General features: G+C 49.8%; 2 protein-coding genes across 6 annotated transcripts in view; both read left to right on the forward strand.

Moving 5' to 3' along the window:
• Nucleotides 1-1,906, forward strand: part of ASAP3 (ArfGAP with SH3 domain, ankyrin repeat and PH domain 3) — a 69,732-nt gene extending 67,826 nt beyond the window's left edge. For all 4 annotated transcript variants that reach the window (XM_027841384.1, XM_027841385.1, XM_027841386.1 and 1 more), the window contains exons 25-26: nucleotides 35-175; nucleotides 401-1,906. In XM_027841384.1, coding sequence (XP_027697185.1) covers nucleotides 35-175; nucleotides 401-475 — 216 coding nt within the window. In that variant the 3' untranslated portion in view covers nucleotides 476-1,906. The remainder of the gene's footprint in view (nucleotides 1-34; nucleotides 176-400) is intronic.
• A 2,437-nt stretch (nucleotides 1,907-4,343) lies between these two features.
• Nucleotides 4,344-18,990, forward strand: part of TCEA3 (transcription elongation factor A3) — a 37,390-nt gene continuing 22,743 nt past the window's right edge. The window contains exons 1-5 of one of the 2 annotated variants that reach the window (XR_003567250.1): nucleotides 4,344-4,497; nucleotides 10,323-10,385; nucleotides 11,804-11,909; nucleotides 16,156-16,300; nucleotides 17,795-17,887. Coding sequence is in view for 1 of the 2 variants with exons in the window: in XM_027841425.1 (XP_027697226.1) it covers nucleotides 4,429-4,497; nucleotides 10,323-10,385; nucleotides 11,804-11,909; nucleotides 16,156-16,300; nucleotides 17,795-17,887 (476 nt within the window). In the remaining variant the exon portion in view is untranslated. The remainder of the gene's footprint in view (nucleotides 4,498-10,322; nucleotides 10,386-11,803; nucleotides 11,910-16,155; nucleotides 16,301-17,794; nucleotides 17,888-18,990) is intronic. The other variant, XM_027841425.1, reaches the window with a different exon arrangement.

Consider the following 18,990-nt stretch of genomic DNA (forward strand, 5'->3'; position numbering starts at 1 on the left):
TTTCACCAACTCCTGTCCTTCCACACATCCACAGATCCCCCTTCCCAGCCAGCCCCAGGGGAAATCAAAAAGAACCACATCCCTGACAGACAGCCGGATTGAGGACATCCGATCACCTCCCACCTTCTCTCAGGCGGAAGTGAGCATGGCTCCATATGCCGAGGAGCAGAGCTGGGTAAGTCACTGGGTGAGGGAGCTCTGCTCGCTGAAATGAGATGCACCAGGATTCTCCTGGAACTTTCTGAGGGGTTCCTGGTTGTGTGTGTGAATTGGGGAGAACGGGGTGGCTGCGGTGTCAGCTTACTCTCCTGGCTTCCGGGCCCAGGGGGACGATCAGAAACCACTGGACTTGGGAGGTAGATGGCAGGAACCAAGGTTCATCAAAATTCTCTCTCCCCAGGATGGCGTCCCTGAAGTTGAAGGCTCCAAAGCTGGACTCCTCTTGGCCAGTTCTGTGAAACTTTCACAAGACTGACCCCACCCCCCAGTACCCTGCCCTGTCTGGGCTTGGGCCATTCCCATCGAAGCAGATCGTTAGCTGGCACTTGGATCTGTGGTGAGCTCAGAGGATCAGGGATCCAGGGGCTTGCTTGATCATGACTTCCTCCTGCAGACCACCTCCTGGCACAGGACTCGCTCAAATTTGGGGTCATTCCGACACAGTGGCAATTGGGGAGGGGACACTGGGAAGGTCGGTGGTCGACTTTCCAGCTGTGTCCAGGACCGCCCCTGTTCTTGGGTCACTATTTCTGATTCCACATTGTCACCAGTGTGACAATGCCAGTCGAGAAGCTAGTCTTGGCTGTTTTTCTTTGCTCAGCATCGTATAGGACTTGGAACTCGCCATGCCAGACGCTCACCTAACGGACTGAAAATTGATTCTCTACCCCTACCCCCTTCCCCCAAGACAAGGACTATATCTACCCCATCCAATATGGGGGGGGGGGGGTGCTCCTCTAAGGGCCAGGCTATCTTTTCCCTATCATTTATTCATTTAACAAACATTTCCTGACCCCTTTCTTTGTGTTGGACCTTACACAGAGGAATCAGTGTCTGCCCTCAAGTTTACCTAGGAAAGCTTATGGTGTCCAGAAGCCAGGGATTGTGTGTCTTCCATGAGGCCAAAGGAAGAAGCCTCTGGGCTCAGAGATTATTCAGGCTGGGCTATCTCTGGAGCTGGTCCTTGAACCCTGGCCATGGGACAGTGAAGGTGAAGGAGAGAGAAAGGGGGCAGGGTTGGGGTTACTAGACAGGAAGGTTAACCCAGGGTTGGGTAAGTAAAGCCAGGGTTCTGTCCCCCTCCATAGAAAATAGGAAGATGTTTTCCCCAGTGCTCAGGTCAGGGAAAGGAAGAAAGGGGAAAGGGAAAGTAGGGACATGTGGGTAACCCTTCCCTGTCTACCATCTATCCCCTCCAGCCAGTTCTGATTTCACCAGCTCAGAGGAGTTCTCTTGCCCAGGAGGAGGAAGGAAAGGGAAGGGATATTTGTAGGTTTATGTGACCCTGGGGGTAGTGAGGCAAGACATTAAGGAGCATCTTGGCAGGGTATTGCGCCACCAAAAATGCTCTCTCCCCATGGTCTGTCCCAGAGCCCAATATTCTACCATGAGAAATCCTTTAGGAGCTTAAAGGCTTACCTATCTCCCGGAGTTCTCAGGGAACATTTAGATTCTCCTGAAAGGGGAAACAAAAGATAGGAGGGGACCCTGATGGGGCGGCACCCAGCTGTTAGAAGAGCATGGATGATATGTGGGGCCCTGGGTCATTGTACCAGTTTCCCTTGCAGACATGACTGGCTCCGTGGTTCTGGGAGGCATTATGGGGGCACTCTCTTACATTGTTCATCTCAGACTTTTTGTGTCACCGATTTTGAATAAAGGATTTATTATTGTTATTTTTAATAAACTGTGGTAATTTCATTTGTTAACCATCATTGATCTCTAGAAGGGGCCATCTCTGCCTGTGGATTCTTGGAAAAACCCCTTTTCTCACAGGGATGGAAAGGGGCAGAAGGCTGAGATTCCTAGTCCCTGACTCTACCTGGATGTGTGATCTAGGGCAAAAGACTTCCTTCTGGACTCAGTTTCCTCATCTGTAAATAAGGGAGTTAGACTGGATGGTCTGTAAAGACACCTCCACCTCTAACATTCAGTGGTCTAAGTAATTCCCAGCTCTGATAGTTTATTGCCCAAGACAGTGGTTCTCAACATTTTTGGTCCTAGGAGCGACCCCTTTATTAAAAATGATCAAAGAACTTTTGTTTCTGTGGGTTCTATTGATATTTGCCACATTAGAAATGAACACATCTTAGTATTATTATGTGACCACATGGGGAAGGGTCTCAGGACCACACTTTGAGAACTCCTGGTCTAAGTTCTCTTCCAGCTCTGACATTCTGTGTTCTATGACCCATCCCAGCTCTTGACATTCTGTGTTCTGAGGGCCCTCCAAGCTCTGATATTTTGTGTTCTAAGGTCCTTCCCAGTTCTTGACATTCTAGGTCCGAACTTCCTTTCCATCTCTAATATTTTGTGTTCTAAGGTCCTTCCCAGCTCTGACTTTTCATGTTCTAAGCTCTAAGGTCTGTTTTGACTGTCACAATCTATGTTCCAAGCCCTTCTGACTCTAACATTCTACCACAGTTCTGTGTAGGTTAAGAAGAGAGAAAGGCCTAAATAAAGGGAAACATGGTGCTTTTTTTCCCTTTAGGAATCCCAAACTACCATTGGCAGAATGGGTCTCCCCAGGGTTTGCCAAGGTGCTGGGGCTTTCTGGAGTCCCCCTATTTACTCAGACTTGGGCACATGTCTACCCACAGTGTATAGCCAGCCCTGACTCCTGTAATTTCATGCATTTCCACAGAGGTCATCTGACCCAACTCGCCCATTTAATAGATGAGGAAACTAAAGCAAGGGAAGTGATTTGCCTAAGGTCACACAAGTACCATGTGGCAAAGCTAGTGAACCCAGGTCCCCGACTCCCATCCCAGCCATCTTCCATGCTAACATGCCACCCCTCCTTAGGCCTGGACCCCATCCCCAAAGCTTGGAAGGATGCTTTGCAATCACACAGGTCTTCTGCACATAGTGGTAATTGCCCTGGCATAGCTGGAGCTCCCATGACTTCGGGCTTAGCCTCTGGTGCCTAAGGTCTTAAAATGGAGGATTGGGACTGTAGACTAAATCCACAAGGTCCCTTCCCCCTCTAAATCCTTCAAAAGGTTCACAGTCAATGAAAATACCCGTCACTAAAAAAAAAGAAAAAAAAGAAAATACCCATCACTCTTCATCCAGCTCACAGGATGACTGTGCAAAGACTTCAAAGAATTATAGACAGACAGGTGTAATTCCTATTGTGCTGAGTGGGGCCAGGTGCATTAGGAAAGACAGATGCATTTAGGTGGAGGATCTGGGTTCTAATTCTACCTCCACCACTAAATCTCAATTTCAACTGGAAAATGAGAGTGTTAGACTAGAACAGGAGAGTTCGTGTGTGTGTGTGTGTGTGTGTGTGTGTGTGTCTTGGACCTCTAGAATCAGGGGTGTGTCTGTATCCTGGACCCCTACAATCAGGGGTTTGTATGTATCCCAGGCCCCTAGAATCTATGTGTGTGTGTGTGTCTTAGACCCCTAGGATCAGAGGGGTATGTGTATCTTGGACCCCTAGATTCAGGGGAGTGTGTATATCCTAGGATAGGTGTGTGTGTGCATCCTGGACCCCTACAATCAGGAGTGTGCTCGTTTACTGGAACCCTAGATTCAGAGGGGTGTGTGTGTGTGTGTGTATCCTGGACTCCTCAGGCAGCCTGGTGAAGCCCACGGACTTCTTCTCGGAATAATTTTAGATGCAGAAAACAAATCCACAGGGTTACAAAGAAAACCAATTCCTGGAAAATAAAGATGGAACATTTTCCCCCCTCTAAGTGCACGGCGCTCCTGAAGCCGTGGACCTCGGGACAGATGCTCTCTCTCCCAGGCTCCTTCCAGCCCCAAATCTGTGACCCTGGGCTCCTCCCCGGTCCTCAGCCCCCGGCCTCCGCCCCGACTCCCCACCTTCCTAGAAGGGGCGAGGGGCAAGGTCTGCGCGGGGCTCCTCCCCGCCCCTCCCGCGCGGCCAGCGGGGCAGGCTGCAATCTTTGCCCTCCTTAGTCCTTGAAACCTATAATTAGCTTCCCCTCGCGCAGGCCGGGGGGGGGGGGGGCCGGCCGGGGCCGCTGCGGCTGCGGGGCAGCCCAATGGGCCCGAGGAGCCCCGCCCCCCGGCTCGGCCCCGCCCCCGCCCCGCCCCCTTTGCTGGGTGTCAGTGCTGAGCTGTCAGCCTTGGCCACCGACCTGGGAGCCCGACGGAGGCAGAAGACCCCCTGGCCGGGCCCGGGCCGCATCTTCGTCCTCCCCCCGGCCCGCGCGAGCCCGAGGACACGCCGCCAGCATGGGGCAGGAAGAGGAGCTGCTGAGAATCGCCAAGAAACTGGATAAAATGGTGTCCAGGAAGAACACGGTGAGCTCTGGCTGGGTTAGGCGGGGAGCAGCCCCCCAGCCCCGCCCGCCCCCAGGGCCCCGGCTCGGAGCAGGAGAGCGAGAGCGCGAGCGCCGGAGCCCCGGAGCCCCGGAGGCGCCCCGACGTGAGGCCGCCCGGGAGCGAGAAGAGCGGAGCCGGCGCGGGAGCGCCGCGAGGAGGAGGAGGAAGAGGAGGAGGAGGAGGAGGAGGAGAGCGGCGCCGGGCAGAGCAGAGCGGAGCAGCGCAGAGACCCTGTTTCCTCTGCCCTGCCCTGCCCTGCCATGCCCTGCGCCGTGCTGCACGCAGCCCCCGGCCCCGCCACGCCGCCGGCCCCGGGACCCCCGGACCCCGCCCCTCCCCGCAGCCCGGGACCCGCGCGCTCGCAAACTTTCCCAGCCCTCGGGCGGGCCCCGCGCCTTCCCGGGCGCTGGGGAGGGGGCCGCGGGCTTCCTTCGGAAACTTTCCCTGCCCTCGTGGCGGGCTGGGGATTGGGGGGGGCGGCCCCGGGAATGGAGGCGCGGGAAGACCAAAGAAGGGACAGCGGTGGGAGGAGGCTTGGGCGGGAGAAAGGGCGCGCGCGAGGCAGAATGGAAGCCCCCGGAGGGCAAGGACTTTGTTTCGCTTTTGTTACTTACCCTCCCCAGCCCCCAGCCTGCAGCTCAGGGCCTGGCATGTGTAGTAGGCGCTTAATAAATATTTGTTGGTTTGGATCGGATCGGGATGGGAGGAGGGGGAAGGAGAAGGGGAGGTGCGGCGGGAAGGCACTAGGGGGAGTGGAGAAGGGGGAAGGGGCCCTCGGGCTGCTCTCCGAAACTAGCCCTTGGCTCAGGCCCCGGGTGGGGCCCTGGGCCGGGGGCCATAGTCCGGGCTGGGGGTGGGGTGGGGAAAGGCAGAACAGGTGCTGGGCAGATATAGCTTGCTCGATCGGGGCCCCAGCCCCCGTCCTAGCTGGGGGTGGTGGGGAGTGGTGAGGGGGAGGCCCGGCTGGGCTGGGCGCGGGGCCAAGCGGCTCCAACCCGCCCGCCGGAGAGCCTGGAGCAGGCGCGGGGAAGCAGGAAGAAAGTTTCTATCCCTGGGGGGAGGGGCGCGGAGCGACCCGGGCTGGGGGAGGGGCTGGGGGGAGCGGGTTGCCGAGGGAAAGGGGAGACTGAGATTCCTTTAGGGGAAGTGAGCCTGGCCCTTCCCCCACCTCTAGCCTGCGCGCACACACACATACACACTCCCTTTCTTTCCCCCTCTCCCCTCCCAAATTTGGAGCCAGACAGAGCGGGAGCTGAGCCGCGGCCCAGCTGGGAGTTAATGTTTGACTTTCCATCTGCTCTTTGCCTCGGCTCAGACAGCCAAAACAAACTTGGCCGGGGCCGGAGCGGGCCGGGGGCCGAGCTGGGGGCTCCCCGAGGCCCCAGCAGGGGCGGGGTGGAGCTGAGTGGAGAGGTCCCCTGGCCGGGGGCGTTGGTGTCCCACCCTCTTCTTTTGGGGAAGGGGGTGGGATCTCGCTTGGCAACAGGCAACAAGCTCTGGGAAGCTGGGCCAAGGCGGGAACTCCCTCTTTGTCAATTTCTCCGGGGTCCTGGGAGGGGCTGGGGAATGAGGGAGCCCAGGAGGGGCTGGGTATATCTAGCCTCGCCTCCTTCCCTCTACGTGTCAGCACCCACTCAGGCTTCCAGCAGAGAGGGTGGGGTCTGCTCTGGTGGCTGGAAAGAGGAAGGAGGGGTAAAGTTTCCCCTAGTAATAAGACAGGAGTTCGACCACGTTGCAGCTCCGGCTCCAAGTGGGCTGTTTGTGGAACATGCCTACGCAGACACTCACATACACACACGTACACATCTCCCTCCATCCATCGCATCCTAGCGCAAGCCCGCGTTTTCACCCGGCTGGTCTACAGCACTCATTTAGTAAAGTGAGGAAAGCTGAGTTGGAAGGATGTCTCTCTTTAGGGCAGTTCTGAATGCCAAATCCTTTTCTTCTGTCTTCTCCAACGCTGCCAGACGCCTAGAAAAGTGTCTCTGCACTGGCAGCCTCTGCCTTTTTATCACCCCTTGGCTTTTCCCCTTGCAGCCTGGCTTCTCACCCACCGCCCTGTTGAAAGTGCTGTCTCTCAGTGGACATTTAAAGGCCCTCCACAGAGGTGGCTCTACCCCATGGGAGGCATCTGATGCCCTGGAAAGACTATTGGATTTAGAGTTGTACCATTTATTATAGGTCACTTTCTCAGGCCTCAGTTTACTCCTCTGTAAAGTGGGGTGGGGGGGTGTTGAACTAGTTGGTCTGTAAGATTAATGCCTCCCCAACTTTATTTTACTGTACTACGGGTCATTCCCTCTCTGCTGGCCAAAAGGAGCATTGTGTTCTCACATCATTGCAGGCCTGGGATGCACTCCCTGGTCCATCTGCCTTTCTGGAGCCTCTTTCTTCAAAGCCCAGTGTAATATGAAACTTTTCCTAATATCCTCAGGTGTGATTGCTCAGCGCTACCTTAAATTACCTTGTATTTACTTCCCTGTAGGCCATGTTTCCTACTAGAATTGTTAAGTACCTTGAGAATAGAGACTTTTTGTACTTCTAGAATCTAATAGTGCCTTATGCATATGTAAACACACACCTATATAGACATACATAGTGAGAGTTTTTTGGAAGGGGGAGTGTGCTGTTGAAGCCTGTGGTTTATCTGTTTGGAGAAATCCCGATGTGGAAACCCCATTCACTAATGCAGTTGCACAACTCCTTTGTAATGCACTATCTGGGCTTAAAGACTCTCAGTCACTCTGCCCACCCTGTGTTAGAGTTGGGCTTGAACCTAGGTCTCCAGGACCCCCTAGCCATTGTTTACTTTAAACACAGTAGCTATTGAATAAAACATGAAGTGGGGGGGGAGGGTGGAAATGGAGCAAAGTCCTGGTTAAGAAAGTGCCACGTGATCCAGGTCAGTGGAATGGAATAATAATTATTAACTGACATTGATGTAGCACATATCTGAACTCATTAGAGTCACAATAACTCCTGTGAGGGTAGACAATACAGATATTATTCTCACTTTACAGATGAGGAAATTGAGGCTCAGAGGTGGCCTCTGATTGTGATTCTGACTCAGCCCCAAATTCTTTGAGTTTCAACGTGGCCAGCTAATGAGTGTGGTTTAAAATCTCTGGTTATTTCCCAGTTTTTAATTGTGGAGGCCTGGAAGTTTCCTCTATACCCTACAGTCACAGTGAGAATTAACTGGTCAAGGATTTGGTCCCCAAAGGAGGTATTTCCATATGAAAGCATCTCAGGCTGCCCAACAGGGTGAGGTGCTAGGATAATCCCAATTGGTGTTCCATGTACAATGCAGGCTTTATACAGTCTGCAGGACTCAATCAGTCAGTCTCATTATAAACTTACGTTTACCTTGGCCACAGCTTCTGGGTCTGGCCCTTCCAAAGGGTTGGCCAATTCACCAGTCACGAAATTACCCAGACTTTACTTTTCCACTCATCAGCCCATGTCTGGCTTGTGGTCTTTTTACCATCAGGTTGACGTTAGAGAAGAAAACGTTCCCGGAGTCATCCGTTTGACGTGGAGCCAGGTCTTTCCTCCTCCCAGATATCCTCTATATGACCACCAGTCATTATCTTCCTTATTCATAGATTTGACTATGGCGTTTTTCTAACCAAAAATCTTTACTGGCTAAATACTGCTCCAGAGTAAAATTCAGATGTTCCTGCTTGGTACATTACTGCCTCAGCTTACCCTAAGCATCAACCAATGGAGATAGATCCAAGGCCCTTGTTTCTCTCTCTCTGTCTCTGTCTCTGTCTCTGTCTCTCTCTCTGTCTCTCTCTCTCTCTCTCTCACACACACACACACACACACACACACACACTCCCCAACCATGTTCCTATTGAAATAACCTAACTCATGCCCCTTCTCCAAGTCTGCCTTGTTCCCCTCTTTACCTTTTCCCACTAGATTTGATTTCCCATTTTCAAAACACCCCTCAGTTGTATTCATCACATAAGTTTTTTAGCAGGGGAAGCAGATAGCTTTGAAGTTTGGAAGACCTAGGTTTGAGTCTTCTGATACTGGCTAGGTGACCTTGGACGAGTCATTTTACTTTCTTTAGTCAACTCTATGAGTTGTAGAGATGATGTTAACCTGTATCACTGGAGGGAGTTTTCTCTACTAATAATAACACAGATTTAATCTATCTGTGTGTGAATCTCTCCCCCCAGCTCTTGGAAGGCATGGATTATGTCTTGTCTAAACTTTGTATCTCTCCTAGTACCTAAGGGATCTGAACTTAGTATGGTTGCTTAATAAACTGGTTGATTTACCTGGTCACCTACACATAGAAATCCAGCTACATATATGAACTGAAGCAATCATGCATATTCATGTGCACAAATCACATGGGACAGATACACACTAACTCCGCAAGTTAACTTGAATGACTGAGCAAGTGACTTTTCTCAGACTCAGACTTCACCTCTGCACAATGAGGGGCCTAGACTGGATAATCTCCAAGGTCCTAGAATTAGCAGCTTTAGAATCAGGACAGACAGAAATCATTTTAGTCCAGAATTTTTATCTTATACATGAAATTGAGGCTCCTCCCAACTCTGACACGTTAGGCCCTAAAATCACTCTGTGTGTCTTCAGCTTAGCCCTGACATTCTGTGTTCTAAGACCCCTCGAAGCCCTGATATTCTATGGTCCAAGGTACTTTTCTGCTGTGATTATTACATGTTCTTCGTTCCTTTTAAGACCTTGTATTTAATGATAGTTACTCTGAAAATGGATAGAGGCCCCGTGAGAGACTCCTTAGAGTAATTTCCAAGGAACCCACCAGGAATGTTTTGGTTGGCAGACCTGTTTTTTCTGGGGGGAAAAAAAAAGAGAGAGAGGGAGAGAAAGCCATACTTGGGGCTGGGATCTGTGGTTCAAGGATAGCTGAGGCTATAGATGACTTTCCTTCCTGGAGTGAGAGGAGGTGAGCCTGTTTGCCTCTGTGATAAGAGATGTGTAAAATAGCCTTGGGAGGGGATTTCTTAGGTAGAACCCATCAAATTCAACTTAGACCTGAAAAGGAATCCCCACTCCACAAAACATTTATTTGTTTCTGTTTGAAGCCCTCAATTCACTCCTCGGAGAACTCTCCTGTTTGGAGAGTTTTCCCTAACTTCCAGCCTAAGTCTGCTCGTTTGCCTTTTCCATGCGTTACTGCTCTTTCTATCCTTTGTGGAGAGAACACATCTGGTCCCACCTCCACACAGCACCACAGATCTGAAGCTGAGATGGAGCCCTCAGGAACTATCTAATACAGCCGCCATCTTTGCCGAATCAGGAACCAGGCCCAGGGAAGGCTTGCTCAAGGTCACACAGGTTTAATCCTGAATGAGAAGCAGGATTCGTGCTCGGGGCATTTGACAGCCTTTCAGATGCTTGGAGATAGCTCTCATGTCGCTGCTCTCCTGTACCCCTTTCTGTTCAAAGACTGTCTAATCCAGCCCCTTCAGTTGAGAGGACCAATGAGGTTAGATGGGAGAGTACAAGATTTGGGAGTCTGGAGACAACAGTTAGGGGTCTGACCCTTGAAAAATCACTAGCTTTGTTAATCCATGATATGTTCCACAGCTTTGAGCCTTGACTTTCTCGCCTGTAAAATGGGAATTACATTTACCCTAATCCACCTCACTAGGTTGTTGTGAAGAAATGTTATTGAAATGGGGCGTATTATTACAGGTGGGGAAACTGAGGCACCCTCCACTTACCCCACTTGTATCAGGGATCATTTGAAATTCACCTGGGTTTGGGGTACATAATACTGACTCGGTGCTCTCCTTCAGGAAGGAGCCCTGGATCTCCTGAAGAAACTGAATGGCTACAAGATGTCAATACAGTTACTACAGGTGGGCAGTTTTTGACAGGTCTAGTACCTGGTTTGGGAGGCCCTGCAAGGAGAGAGCCTGGGAGAGGAAGGGACTTTTCAAGAGAAAAGGAGTGGGGAGGGGGAAGGAGAGCTGTAAGATAGATCACGTTTGGGGGCCCTGCATGAGAGATCATGGGAGAGAAGCCCTATGGGACAAAGCCAGGAAGGGGTGAGGTGGGGGGCAGCAGGAGACATCCTGGGGAGGGAGACCCTGCAGAAGAGAGGGGGCCCCCACAGGAAAGGTCCTGAGGGAGGATATCTCATGTTTAGGGGCCCCTATGAGAGAGGGCCTGGGTAGAAACAGCCACAGAGAGGAGAGAAGGGGGAAGGTGATCTCCATGGTATATTCTATTTGGTGGGCCCTAAAGGAGAGAATCTGGGTGAGAGTGCCCCACAGGTGGAAGCCTGGGTGGGGAGGCCCTATAGCAGGGCTTCTGGGTAGAGGGAGCCTGAGCACCCTCTCCATGTTGAGAAACTCTGTGGGTGGGATCCTGGGAATCTAGTCCCTAGGGAAATAATTAGCATCAGAACTGGGCACTCCCAGGTCAGGCTCCCTTCCAGGGAAGGTCAGAGGCTGCATTTTTTTTTTTTTACAATGCACCCTGTCCTTCCCCAGTCTGGCCCCACATTCTGTGGGGCCTGACTTTGCCAGGGAAGCCCCTGTGTTCTCAGAGTTCTTCTTCCCAGGCCAATTCTTTGGCTTCAGGACAGTATTTCTAAAGGGGTATTGTTCTTACTCTCGGTTCTGTCCTGTGGATGACAGCAGAGCCTCAAGCCTTGGCTAGTGCTGGGATCCGGCCTTTAGTTACTGGGCATTGTTGGGGCTCAGGCCTTTGATCAATGCTTATCAACTAATATGTGACCGGCCTTATGCTGAGTGCTAGAGACACAAAGCAAAAAAAAAAAAAAATTCCTGTTATTTCTCCCAGGGGGATGTGGGCTCCTGACCTCAAGAAGCTTACATTCTACCGAGAACCTGTGTAGATAAAAGTGCATATAAGGTAAATTTAGGGGAATGGGAGCACTAGTGGCTGGGGAGATCTAGAAGGGTTCATGCAGGAAGTAGCCCCTAGCACCAGATTTGAAGAAAATTAGGATTCTACTAGGCAGCAGTAAGAAAGGAGTGCATTCCAGGCATGGTGGGAATGGCCTGTGCAAAGGCTTGGAGATGGGAAGTTAAGGTCCAACATCTCAGTTATTGGCTAGTGTTGGGGGTCAGAGCTTTCATCAGTGTTCATGCCTGGGAGATGGGTATTGGGCAGGTAGAGCAGCTATTAATGCGAATATGTCTTCTCCAACCTTACTGAGCATCCTTTGTCAAATACTTGCCCTAGCCTCATCCCAAGTAGGGCTGGGATGGAGATTGGAGTCTATTCCTGAATCTCTTTCTTCTTCCAGACCACCAGGATTGGGATTGCCGTCAATGGGGTCCGTAAGCACTGCGTGGATAAGGAGGTAGTGGCATTGGCCAAAGTTCTCATCAGGAACTGGAAACGTCTTCTGGGTGAGGGAAGCCTTCGGTGCACCCACCATCTCCCGGGGTCAGAATCCCTCAGTCCCTGGCAGGGCTAGGGCCCTATGTCTCAGAGTCTTTTAGGTGGTCCTTTAAAGAGTCCTCTAAGACTTGGGAGCGGGGAGATCAATTTTATTTATTTATTTTATTGGTCCAAAAGTAGGTATTAGTTCCCTGTTTTAGCCACATACATACATACATACATATACACATGGGCAGCTAGATGGTGCAGTGGATAGGGTGCCAAGCCCTAGAGTCAGGAGGACCTGAGTTCAAATCTGGCCTGAGAAACTTACTTGCTGTGTGACCCTGGGCAAGTCACTCAACCTTTGCCTGCCTCAGTTCCCTCATCTGTAAAATGAGGATAATATACCTTAGAGGGTTGTTGTGAGAATTATATTTGTAAAGCACCATATACATGCTAGCTATTAGTATTGTTTTATCCATTGTGCTATGGTGCCTCTCAGAAAAACAACAAAAACCCCACCTGCAGCATCCAGTGTTCCATATTGGTTTCCCATCCAAGTACTAAGCAGTCAGGCACATTGAGGTTGAAATCCATGCATGCATGGTACACCATATGTGCACATATCACACACCAAGAACCATAATTTGTTGTTGTTCAGTCATTTTTCAGTTGTGTCTGACTCTCTGTGACCCCATTTGGTGTTTTCTTGGCAAAGATACTGGAGCGGTTTGCCATTTCCTTCACCAGGTCATTTTACAGATGAGGAAACTGAGGCAAACAGGGTGAAGTGACTTGCCCAGGGTCACACAGCTAGTAAGTGTCTGAGGCTGGATTTGAACTCAGGTCTTCATGACTCCAGGCCCAGAGCTCTATCCACTGTGGCCCCTAGCTGGGCATTTGCCTCAGGGTGCTGGGTGGGGGCAGAATTGTGAGCTGTACCACACACACACATACTGGACCACATAGTAACCTCTGTCTCCCACTTCATCCTGAGCACAGACCACCTCCAGGCTTGAGGGGAGGGGGCCCGGACTGTACAATCTTCCACCTCAAATATACTCATACTCACATATCCTCTGCTCACCTGCCCTATATATATGTATGTATGTATGTATATATGTATGTATGTATATAATATACATATATATACATGTCTATATCTATATCTATATGTATATATATCCCTAGTTCTGGCTCTCTGGGGTCCCTCAGCATACAGCACAAACTTTTCCAGGTTCCACAGAAGACACAACAGACAAATTATTCATGATCTGTTTATCTACTTTGTGGACAGCTACAACATTAACATTTCTATGGCGCTGTCCTCACAACAGCCTGGTGAGAGAAGTAATGGCAGTTATATTTATCCCCATTTTAAAGATGGAGAAAACTGAGGTTCCGAGAAAAGAAAACTTGACTTTCACTGAGATGACGTGATTTGCCAAAGGTCACAAGAGCTTCCTGCCTCTTAGGTCCGGGCTTTTTGTTGTTCTCTAATGGACTTCAGTCCAGGAGAAGATTAAGAGCAGATGGGGCCCTGTGGTAACACACCCTTAAGTGACCTTCCCAGCCTCCCCCTGAGTCATTATTTCCAAGGCAGTTTGTGATGCAGGGTGGAGCTGTAGGGGTCCCTCCAATGTGCAGGCCCTGGCCAGGGAGGGGAGGGCCCTTCTGCTCTTAGCTTAATCTGCGCCTGGCTGTCTCTGGTCCTCCTGGTTTTCCTTCTCCTAGTAATCCCTCCTTGAATTATTTCATTGTTTATTAGTACAAGAGAGTTAGGGTATTGGGACAGAGAGAAAATCCCCATATGTCAGTGTGACTGCTTTGAAACAGCCCCTGTAACGGGTTAGGGAGGGAGGGAGGCCCCGACAAAGGATCGACAATGCTGAGGGTTAGGCTCACAAAGATGGAAAACAAAACAGGTCCTGTCCTCAGAGTGGGAGGGAGTATGGGGGCACGCAGACAGCTGCGGGGTTCTGAAGAGTTTCAGCCCTAACTCAGAGACTTACTATCTATGCCACCCTGGGCAAGTCAGCCTTAATTTCCTTATCTGTAAAATGGGAATGATATACCTTACAGGGTTGTCATGAGGGTCAAGTGAGATAATGTGTAAAGAAGTCCTTTGCCACCTTAAAGTGTTATATATAGCTAGCTGTTATTTTTACTAGTTGATAGGAGCAAAGAAAAAATTCATACAAACTACACTAAGGACATTTGGGGTGGGTGTGAGTGTGTGTTTGAGGGGGAATTTAGAATCAAGGAAAGCTTCCTGGAGGAGATGGCAGGAGAAGGCCTACTTCTCCTGTAGGCCTTGAAGGATTTTGACAGGTGGAGATGAAGGTTTGGATTAGCCAGATAGCTGTTAACCCTCCCTTTGTGATCTCTAGTTGATAACTGATTATAGCATGGAGAGAGGGCTCACCCAGCAGACCCCTCCCATTAATCTAGGGAGCCTAGATGGTCCCTGCCTATCCAGCCTTGCCAGCCCTGCCTGGGGTACCCTCTTTAGACCTAGGCTTTGTCCCTGGCCTGCTGACATGCCCCCTCTTAATACAGGGAATCTGCTCCAACCTCCCCAGTTGTTGACTAGCACAGTGCCTGACACATAGTAGGCACTAAATAAATGCTTGTTTCTTCCTTTCCTTAGCACAAAGCCTGGTACACAGTAGGCTCTTAAAAAATGCTTATTTCTTTCCTTAGCACATTGCTTGGCGCATAGTAGGCTCTAAATAAACGCTTGTTTCCTTCCTTGCTTAGCACAATGCCTGGCACATAGTAGGCACTTAATAAATGCTTGTTTCCTTCCTTAGTACATTGCTAGGTACATAGTAGGCTCTAAATAAATGCTTGTTTCCTCCTTTCCTTAGCACAATGCCTGGCACATAGTAGGCTCTAAATAAATGCTTGTTGCCTTCCTTAGTACATTGCTTGGTGCATAGTAGGCTCTAAATAAACGCTTGTTTCCTTCCTTCCTTAGCATAGAGCCTGGCACATGGTAGGCTCTAAATAAATGCTTGTTTCCTCTTTTCCTTAGCACAATGCCTGGCACATAGTAGGCTTTTAATAAATGCTTGTTTCTTTTTTTCCTTTCCATACTACTTTTTCCATCCGTTTCCTCCCCATGATGACCTCTCTCCTTTTCCTCCCCTGACTGATGTCCATGGTTCTTACTTGAGCTAACTTGACTTCTTCTGGCGTATAATAATAATAGCTAGAATTTATAGAGTACTTTAAAGTTTGCAAAAGGACTTTCCAAATATCTCCTCTGATTCTCAAGACAACCCTGGGCTGTAGGTGCTATTATCCCCATTTTACAGATGAGGATCTTACCCAGGGTCACAAAGCTCCTAAGTGTCTGAGGTTAGATTTGAACTCAGGTTTTCCTGTCCTCTGAGCCAATTAACTGCTTCCCTATCAGACATCTGCTCTGAACAGCTCTCTTTTGCCCTCCCTGAGACCAGGATCCATATTGCTAACCTGCCTTGTGGTCCATTATACTCTTGCCCTGGACTCTCCATCTTATCTTGGAGATCTTCAAACAGAGGCCAATGATCTCTGACATCCTAGGACTATAGATTTAGAGCCAGAAGGGTCCTCACCGGTCATCTAGTCCTCCAGCCCCTTCATTTTACTCATGAGGAAACTGAGGCACAGCGAATCCAACTGAGATTTTCTGAATCTCTTGCCTTTGGCTACTGCATTGGAAAGGAATAGGTGTATTTCTAGGCTGTAAAATCAGATAAGCTCTTGGATGATTTTTTTTGAAGTGCCAGGATTGGTGTTAATTTATTTATCCCCTTCTAATTAGATGGGGCCTCGAAATTCTCCTCTCCCTGTCTCCACACCCTCCAACTCTCCAGTCCTCAGGAATCTGAGATGTCTCTGCTCGTCTCCAGCCCACACGAAACCTCTAACTTCAGCCAGAATAACCCATGCTTGTTCCAGGCAGTTTCCCCACTCCGCCCCACTACCCAGGCTGGTGTTTGGGCACCCTCATTGACCTGAAGTCAGCCCCATGAGCTTGGGGGCTCTAAACTCATCCAACCATTGTGGCCACTAGGGGGCGCTTTCTGTCTGCTGAGCAGTTCCATCTATAGCTAGGTCTGATTTCTCCTGGCTGTCTTACATCCCCATTCCTATTTCCCAGGTGGGGAAACTGAGGCAGTGAATTCACTCAGTGAACATTTATCAAGTGCCTCCTGTGAAGAGGGCTGTTTAAGACACACCAGGGATTACACCTAGGTGACAGCACTGTCTGTTTCCTTCCAGATGCCCCTGAGACCCCCAAAAAGGAGAAATCGATGGAAAGAGAAAAAGGGAAGAAGAAAGAGCAAGATGTTGACCTTTCTGACTGGAAACCACTGGGGGCTTTTTCCCCACAGAGCAAAAGCCCAAGGGAAGACCCCAAGGACAGGTATATTGCCAGGAAGGGGATAATGACACCACTATCTGTGAATCTCAGTAATTTGATTGGGACCCCCCTTTTGGTCCTTGCCCCCCCATCACTTTCGATATTGGTCCACAGTTTTCTTTTTCTGTTTTGATTTTCCCTGATGTAGGTATCAAGACCAAATTTGTGTCCCATCACTATCCATGCTGGACCAGTATGGTATGGGGAGAACTCTACTAGATTTGGAAGTGAGAGACCTGTATTTGAGTTCTAGCTTCTTCTACCTTAGTGACCTCCTTGTGCCTCACTTTCCTCCATTGCAAAATCAGATAATAACACCTACACTCCCCAATTCATTGACTTGTTATGAGTTTTTGCCATTATTATTTCTCAGAGCCCCACCCACTTATGTATAAATCTTGTCCTGGTCACACCCGCTTCAGGTGAATGGCACATGCCACACTCCTTCTAGTGTTTAAGGAGATCTTAGGGATCTTAGGGACAGTGACTGGACTTGTGATTCATGGATAGCTGGGGAGGTCTCAGGTGAGGAACTCCTCTACCAACAGGTTGGCACCTTCCCTACAACTTTATAGTATTAGATGGTTGTCTAGAAATTCTTAAATTTTTTTCCACTCACGACCCTTCAGCACTTCTTAAACTGTGGGTCAATACCCCATTTGGGGCTGGTATAACACTCAGAGGATACATGACTTGTCCAGGGTCCTACAGCCAGGATGTCTTAGAGGTGAAACTTGAACCCAGGTCCTCTTGGCTTCAAGATTAGCACTCTATCCAGTATGCACACTGCCTCTCTTAGAGATAATAAGATAATTAATTGGTTGTTTAGCAAATAGACCAGAGTTTATACAACCACGAATGCCCCCTTTGCCGTATGGGTGGATCCCCCTCCATAATGTTGCCCTAGTATCATCCTTAGGCCATTATTCATTCATTCATCCATCACCAGAGCAATAATTCAATTCAACAAGCACTTACCATGTGCCCTTCAGCCCTCAGATAGCCCCATTGGGCCATTGACTACTCCCAGCACAGCCTCATTTGAGGCCTCTCTCTGGCTTTCCTTTGGGGACTTCTCCCAAAAGAGACCACAGAGGTCATCTTGTCCAATCCCCTCATTTGACAGCTGTGGAAACTGAGGCCCAGAAAGGTTCACTAAAGGTAGTTAGTGACAGAGGTGGAATTTGAACCCAGGGTCTGGTGCTGATGTCATCCCGAACTATTCCATTCTTTCAGGAGAGATTCTGGAGATTCCAGAGGTGGAAGGGGCCATTGAGGTCTTATAGTCCAGCCTACCCCCCTCATTTACATGTGAGGAAAATGGAGCCCAAAGGGGATGGAATTTGCCCAAGGTCCTGTGAGACTTATGAGTCATGAGCATCCCAGGCGGGACTCCAACCCAGGCCCTCTTACTCTGGAGTCAGCGATCTTCCCACACTGTCTGACGCTGGTATCATCCTATAAAGCGCCTCACCCCAAATTGTCCAATTCTTCCAGGAGAGACTCTTCCGAGTCTGGGTCCTCCTCCACCGTCTCCTCCTCGTCTTTCTCTTCCTCCTCCTCATCTCCTCAGAAGAGGCCAGTGGAAAGGTAGGTACCGCATTCCCCCCAGTGCCAGGGTCAGACTCCATCATCAACCCTTCTCTCTGGACTTGATTTGTGATGGAGGGATCGAGAGCAGGGTCTCTCACTGGAGAACCCATGCTTCTGGATCTGCCCACTTAGGGGTGGGTGGGGTCAGATCCGGACAGTCCTGAGCCCTGGAACCCAGCTCTGGCTAGAGGGGTGCCCAGAACTTCTCTGCTGCCTCCACGGACCCACTCCAGCTAGGTAAGTGTTGGCTGTTGTGTGATTGTATTTCAGTTGTTTTTCAGTCTCTTCATGACCCTATTTGGGATTTTCTTGGCAAAGATACTGGAGTGGTTTGCTATTTCCTTCTCCAGTGGATTAAGGCAGAGGTTAGGTGACTTGCCCAGGGTCACACAGCTAGTAAGTGTCTGAGGCTGGATTTGAACTCAGGTCTTCCTGACTCCAGGGCTGGTGCTCCATCCGCTGCCCCACCCAGCTGCCCAGTGATGTGTTACCCCTTCCACTTTGGGGAACATGTGTCCCCTGATTGCCTTTGTTTTATATCCTGCAGTGCCTGGTACATAGTAGGCACTTAATAAAATTTCAAGAAGCTTCAGTGGTTTCTTGTGGCCCAGGTTCAAATACAGGCTCGTCTGTTTGTCATTTAAACCCCTTTACAATCCAGCGTCTTTTCGGGAAGATGATATGTCAGTCTCCCTCATGAACGCAGTGCCAGACACAGACAGGCCTTTCTCCTGTTCCCTGTAGAGTCCCTTTCATTTTCCATCTTCAGCCTTGTCAACAAGGCTCTCCACTGTCCGTACGTTGCTCTCCCTCTGCTTGGAGTCTCCAGCTCCTTCCAGGAGTCAGCTCAAGGACACCTCCCACCGGAGGGCTTCCCTGACTCCTTCAGATGGTAGTTCTTCAACCTCACCCCAATTATTTTGTGTTTATTTTCTATGTAGTGCATTTACTTGTCTGTAAATATATTGTATTTCCCCTTTGTAGAATGCTAACTCCTTAAGGGCAGCAACTTTCTTTCTTTTTTCTTCCTTTCTTTTTGTCCCTCCCTCCCTCCCTTCCTTCCTTTCTCTCTCTCTCCCTCCCTCCCTTTTTTCTTCCTT

Source organism: Vombatus ursinus, unplaced genomic scaffold (assembly GCF_900497805.2).
Source record: "Vombatus ursinus unplaced genomic scaffold, bare-nosed wombat genome assembly UNPS02014859.1, whole genome shotgun sequence".
NCBI lineage: Eukaryota > Metazoa > Chordata > Mammalia > Diprotodontia > Vombatidae > Vombatus > Vombatus ursinus.